At 36.8% G+C, this 6,881-nt stretch overlaps 1 protein-coding gene across 1 annotated transcript; it reads left to right on the plus strand.

The window, feature by feature from the left end:
• The first annotated feature begins 452 nt into the window (after positions 1 to 452).
• Positions 453 to 6,275, plus strand: drd1b (dopamine receptor D1b). The gene is made up of 2 exons (XM_066717019.1): positions 453 to 1,343; positions 2,397 to 6,275. Exon 2 carries the CDS (start codon positions 2,583 to 2,585, stop codon positions 3,930 to 3,932), a length of 1,350 nt encoding a protein of 449 aa, XP_066573116.1. The 5' UTR covers positions 453 to 1,343; positions 2,397 to 2,582; the 3' UTR covers positions 3,933 to 6,275.
• Positions 6,276 to 6,881: the final 606 nt, after the last annotated feature.

Below are 6,881 nucleotides of genomic sequence, written 5' to 3' on the forward strand. Positions count from 1 at the left end.
ACATTTTATTTATTTTACTCTATCTATCTATCTATCTATCTATCTATCTATCTATCTATCTATCTATCTATCTATCTATCTATCTATCTATCAACAAAGTAAACCTTTCAGTTTAAAATGCAGCTTACACATTTCTTCTTGATTGTGGCCTATTATGTTTATAGTATATAAATATACCATATATACATAATATGTATATATTTGTATACTTCTACTGTTTATATATGTACTACCATCACCACCACCTTTACTGCTACCACCACAGCTATTAGTACTATTACAAATAATAGTAATATAAAAAAATACAAAAAATACAAATACAAAATAAATTGTAATGCACTTTAAAATTACCTAAATGCATTCAACTTTGAAAAGCACGAGTAAGACCTGATTTGTTCACAAGTACATCCTATTTTTAAACCATACGCTTCTTGCCTCATCCGATGTAACCTACATCTTTAACAACAAGGTAATTAGAAGTGTGACATGGAAGACAGAAGAAGAAAAAAGACGATTTAACTCGTTTGCCTTGGCTAGAGCATTGCAATTGAAAGATGGCATATGAATATCTACAGAAAAAAAAAAAAAAAAAACATTTTTCAGGTCTGGTCTGTTAAATACGTCAGAATAGAAGTGTGAATAGCAGGGTGGTCGGACTGGAAGGCGGATTCCCAGTCATGTAACTGGGAGAAGAGCAGGACGCACTGCTGGGGGACCTCATCCACAAGACCCGGGCACTGGGAAGAGGAATGGGTGTCACTGGATTGAGCTTTTTCTTTGGGTCTTTTTTGGCAAAAGTATAGTCTACTGCGTCCGTCACTGAGCCCTACAGTTATTTATTTATTTGTTTCATCAGTTGGAGAGCGTCCTTGTCGTTTGCATTAGCTTCCTCCGTTTCATATCGGATTTGCTGTTGAGTTTTTTGCAAGTGTCACAGAGTACTTTTGAGTGGAATCATGCTGGCTGGCAGTGGAAGTTAATTGAATTCTTCGCAACATCATGCAGCCGGAGACTGCGCCGTGCGTAATGCGCCGTCTCCAAACAGCCCTGCCGGACGCGGACAGTGGTTTGCGGTGGAGACATTAAAGAGGACACGGGCTGAGGACAACCAGAGAGTCGTGTGAAAAAAAGATCATGCAGCGCTAGTCTAATACTTCAAGTGGGGGGAATTAGGCTTTCCATCACGGTTTCTCTTCAGAAAGCGCACAGGTGCCAAACAACATGGAGCGCAGCGCTGTGGGCAGAGGAACAGTTTGGGAAACTGTATGCGACCTCCTGCTTGGAAAAAACAAACATCCTTCTGAGTCAAAAAAACTAACAAATGGAATCATAAATAAATAAAAGTAAGATTTATTATTATTATTATTATTATTATTATTATTATTATTATTATTATTATTATTGTTGTTGTTGTTGTTGTTGTTATTATTGTTAGTGCAGAAACCAAGTCAGGTAGCTGTATTAGTGATTTTGATTTCTTTATTTTCCGTATGCATGTGATAGGGTGGATAGGTGCGATAGCCTTTTCGTGTCACTTCTATTGCAAGCATGAGACTATGAATCTCATAACTATGAACAGCTGAATACATGTTAAAAAAACATAGGACATGGTATAGGATATTAGATTAAAGCCTGTCCGATCAGGAACGCAATTAATATAAGACGGCCAATAAGGGCAATTAATTAATTAGAGTTAATGAGCAACAGGGAGCATTTGTTTTATGTGCCGGGTTATCTACCAGGTTAAAACCCGAATAGGAGGCATTGATGTCTCAAAGTCAAGATTAACAATTGATTAAGCAGGGTATAACGTTACAATTATCATATTTATACAAAACCCCAGGCAAAGCATTAGAAGGTAGCACTTAGAATACACTACTGGCCGTGGGGAAAAAAGTAAAGAGTTATATTTTACGATATTACTTAAAAGGAAAGTAATTTATATCAACTTTAAAAAGAGAGAAGTACAGAAGCATTTCCATTAATGACCCAGCAAATGAATATAGCCCATCCTGCTAGAGAACAGCTGTCTGTCCACGCCTCGACGGTCATTAACAGGAGCAAATCAGATAAACGCAACACAAATATGATCGATAGACCGTTTCGATAACCTTATATATAAGACTAATAATTGCCAAAGCCACTGTTTGCTAAACACATCTGCGGACACCTGTAGGCTGATTAACTATATAATAGTGGTATACAACTAGTTCAAACGAGATACAAATTAAAATGTAACAATAATTATAATAATAGTAATAATTAAAATTGAAAGATTTGTTTACAATTACATGTATCTCTTTTGCAGTTCAGATGCTTGCCTGTGGAAAGTTTGTTTGCAATGTTTCTCTTAAGAAAACTAGTTTTGTTCATTTATTTATTTTGTTTTTGTAAAGGAAGGATTTGAAAAGATAAATATTTAGAAAAGAAGCTGAACGAGATGGTACCAATGGAGGAAGGGATGAGAAACTCTAGGCCTGCTGGTCAGCTTTCAAGTTCTGTGGCTGCTAATTTACAGTAACTGCATTCATTCCCCTGGGTGGAATTATGAGGTGATTTCCACTTTTTTTGGAGCTGAAACGATGGATTTTAACATCACCACAGTCATTGATAGTGATTATGCCGAGAGAGACTCATCAGCTCGAGTCCTGAAAGGCTGTTTCCTGTCCTTGCTCATTCTGTCGACTCTCCTGGGGAACACACTGGTCTGTGTGGCTGTGACCAAGTTCCGTCATCTGCGGTCCAAAGTCACAAACTTCTTCGTGATATCCCTGGCTGTCTCAGACCTGCTGGTGGCAATTTTGGTAATGCCCTGGAAAGCTGTGACCGAAATTGCTGGCTTTTGGCCCTTCGGCTCGTTCTGCAACATTTGGGTGGCCTTTGATATAATGTGCTCCACAGCCTCCATTTTGAACCTGTGCATCATCAGTGTGGACAGATACTGGGCTATATCAAGCCCCTTCAGATATGAGAGGAAGATGACGCCCAAAGTGGCATTCGTTATGATCAGCGTGGCATGGACCCTGTCACTGCTCATCTCTTTCATTCCCGTGCAGCTGAACTGGCACAAGGCTCAAACCGCCAGTCTTTCAGAACTGAACGGCAGCTATGGGCCACTGCTGTCGGACAACTGCGACGCAAGCCTCAACCGGACTTATGCCATCTCGTCCTCCCTCATCAGCTTTTACATTCCTGTTGCCATCATGATCGTCACGTACACTCGGATTTACAGAATCGCCCAGAAGCAGATCAGGAGGATCTCGGCCCTGGAGAGGGCGGCGGAGAGTGCCAAGAACCGTCACAGCAGCATGGGCAACAGCTCCAGCATCGAGTCCGAGAGCTCCTTCAAGATGTCCTTCAAAAGAGAAACCAAAGTTTTAAAAACTCTCTCGGTTATAATGGGGGTCTTCGTATGCTGCTGGCTGCCCTTTTTTATCCTCAACTGCATGGTGCCCTTCTGTGAGCCCACCTCACCCACCAGCAGCGCAGACTTTCCCTGCATAAGCTCCACCACGTTTGATGTCTTTGTCTGGTTTGGATGGACCAACTCTTCACTTAACCCCATCATCTATGCCTTTAACGCAGACTTCCGTAGAGCTTTCTCCATTCTCTTGGGTTGCCACAGACTCTGTCCCATCAGTAATGCCATAGAGACGGTCAGCATCAACAACAATGGGGCCCCGCCACCTTCTTTCCATTACCAGCCAAAGGGGTTCATACCCAAAGAGGGTAATGTGACTTACCTGATTCCTCACTCCATACTCTGCCAAGATGACGAACCACAGAAAACGGATGAGGAAGACATTGGGATTAAGACACTGGAAAAACTATCGCCTGCAGTGTCAGGTAACCTGGATAGTGAGGCTGATATATCCTTGGAAAAGATCAACCCCATAACTCAAAATGGACAGCATAAACATGAACAAAATTGAAATGTGAACAGCTTCTCTAAAAAGAAAAAAAACAAGAAACTTTGGACTGTGGAACTTAGACAACCAAACTAAACAAAACAACTAAATAGAACAAAAGGAAACAAATCCATAAGTGACTTGAAGATTAGCATAAAATGATTGCAGATTTTTACAAATGAACTTCACTAAGGACCTTAAAACCCTGTGTAGTGATCAAACAGAATGTTCTAAAGAAGGCACTTTATACTGAAACAAAAACCTATCTGCAAAATACTTTCTACATTTGTTAAGTAAATAAATACATAAATAAAATGATATATGAATAAATACCTAATTTTAAAAAAGCAAAATGTAAAACATTAAAAAAACTTGCATGTGTAGAGAAACTGGCTGCCCGTTAAAAAAAAAGGGTTGCCTGGAAGTAGCAAATTAGCAAGCTATTCATGTAGGTGAGGTAACAGTGCTTTATATATACAGTATATTTTAAATACTTTTTTTCCTACTTTTAGGTTAAAAGGTTTGGAATATTTTGCTGTGAATTGCCGTATGTACTTTATTTTTGTATTTATTTCTATTTTTAATTAAAATGATTTGACACTTCAGGTCATTGCTAGTTTGCTAACAGTACTTAATCAATACTTACTATGGGTTTATGATATGTTATCTAATTAAACCTTAACCACTTTCATGACCCATTACTTACTATGAAGTCAGATGGATAATGTACCTAGAGATGATTTAATCATCTGACTTCTCCTTTTTGGACATGGTTAACATTTCAGAATATATACCACCACTTGACATTGATTTCTGAACTTGGAGTGGACTCTTAATTTTTTCCAGAGCTGTGTATATATATATATATATATATATATATATATATATATATATATATATATATATATATATGTATATATATATGAAGGTGTATGTGTACATTGAAATAATACAAAAATCCTTGTTACAAACTATGTGCAGTAACCTGAAGATATAATACTTGAAATAGAACAATACAATTCTCAGAAATGTAATTTTTAATGTGCTCTAAGTGGCTCCTGAGATTCTGAATTGACTCACATTATCCAAGCTAAAAAAATAAAGCTCTTTCTCTCTCTGCCAATTCCAGAATATCTATTGTCTCCAACCGATCAGAACTCCCATTATCTGATCTTGTTCAGGGATGTGGAAAACACATTTAAGACCTTTGAAAGATATGGAAAAAAAACTCTATCTGGGACTTTGCTAAAATGAGGTGCTGTAGAAAAAAAAGAAAAACAAAACAAAACAAAAACCGCTTGATGAAAAATAGTAACACGTCTTCACTGATGAACATCAGAGTACACCTCACTGCTTCCCCAACTTCAACAGTAGAAGTTTCTTCACACTCTGTCACTTCTCTGTACTGTGGATATGTGAACAAGATGGGGTTTGATTAGTTCAGTCATACATTATGTATCACCCACTGTACTTCAAGTGAAAAGGTATGACAGTTTATTTTCCCTGCTCATTCTTTTGTTTTGCAAGAGGAAAATTCACTATATATACACGTAAACAATTGATTATATAATAATACACATTTGCTAATTGGTATGATTTTGATTATACTTGACGATATTCCTTTAATACCATTTAAACATAAAAGTTATATATGCTTAATTCACTTTTCACCTTAACCTCACTGCCATGTGAATTAAGTGATAAGAAAGAAGGTATTATGGATAAAGGGAGTTCTTGATATAAATGTCTGAAAAGCAGTTGTGTAACTTTCAGTTTAGTACCTTCATCATTAATTTACATAAATTGGTGCAGTTCCAGAACTTCAAACAGTAAAAGCATTCCAAAGGAGCTAACAAATAAATAGGTTTAAAAAAAAAAAAATCTATATTCCATTTTGCTTCCTTATATACTAAAGGTAACTTGGATACTGTGAGTTAAAATATCCAAAGCTGATATACTGTATGTGATATTATTTAAAAAATAGATTATACTGGAGACATTTAATTTTCTTATTCAAAGTAGTAGATGACTAAATTTATGATGGCATCCCTACCTCAACATTCAATAACATGATTTTGCTGTTACATACATTTACAAAGTGAGTATTGTGCAATGTTAAAATGAAGATGTGAACACAAGTGCTTTTGCATCTGAAGATCCATAAATGTGTGTAGCAAATTATATATGCTGTCTCGGAGCCTGAGTTTGTTAATCGGGCTGTGCACCCCAGAAGTGTACATACCCAGAAAGCAGCAAGCAAAGGGGAAGTCTGTTCTATGTTATGACTACAGTACCCAGGTTACAGTTTGTAACGTCATTTATGCGTCACTATGCCATCTGCAGAATAAAAAGTATATGTTCATTCTAGATCCATGCTTTCAATGTTATGTCTTTTTCTGAGGTCTTTACTTTATGCCTGGATGAGAGTAAAATGATACTGAAGTTGTCAGAGAGATCAGTGGTAGATAGATTTCAGATTCATTGTACGCTGCAAAAAATTATATATATATATATATATATATATATATATATATATATATATGAAAATCCAGTTTGGCTTCTAAAAGAGAAGAGTTTACTTTGTAATCAGGTCAGCTTTAGGTTTTTTGTTTTTAAAGAGACAGCTCTAAATGTATAATGCTTTTAAAGTCCTCTCTCAATTATAAATCATGTGACATACTGACACAACTTTAACACGAAGAGTGAATGCTCAGAGTTGACCGTGTTAAAATACATATTGGCAGTTTGCTCTGTTATTTTACAATTGCTTTTTATTACAGTACTTGCTCTCAAACAAGACTTGCTGTCCAAAGTAGTCTAGAACCATTAACAGTATCTGGTAGAGCATGAGTTAAATGACAAGTGTACTAGCAAGGTGGGACAGTGTTGTCTGACACTGTCGTGCATTACAAACAATTATGGAAGTGATTGTGAATTCAAATTAGCTCAAAACACTGGCTACAATGAAACCCA

Source organism: Amia ocellicauda, chromosome 11 (assembly GCF_036373705.1).
Source record: "Amia ocellicauda isolate fAmiCal2 chromosome 11, fAmiCal2.hap1, whole genome shotgun sequence".
In the NCBI taxonomy this organism is placed as follows: Eukaryota; Metazoa; Chordata; class Actinopteri; order Amiiformes; family Amiidae; genus Amia; species Amia ocellicauda.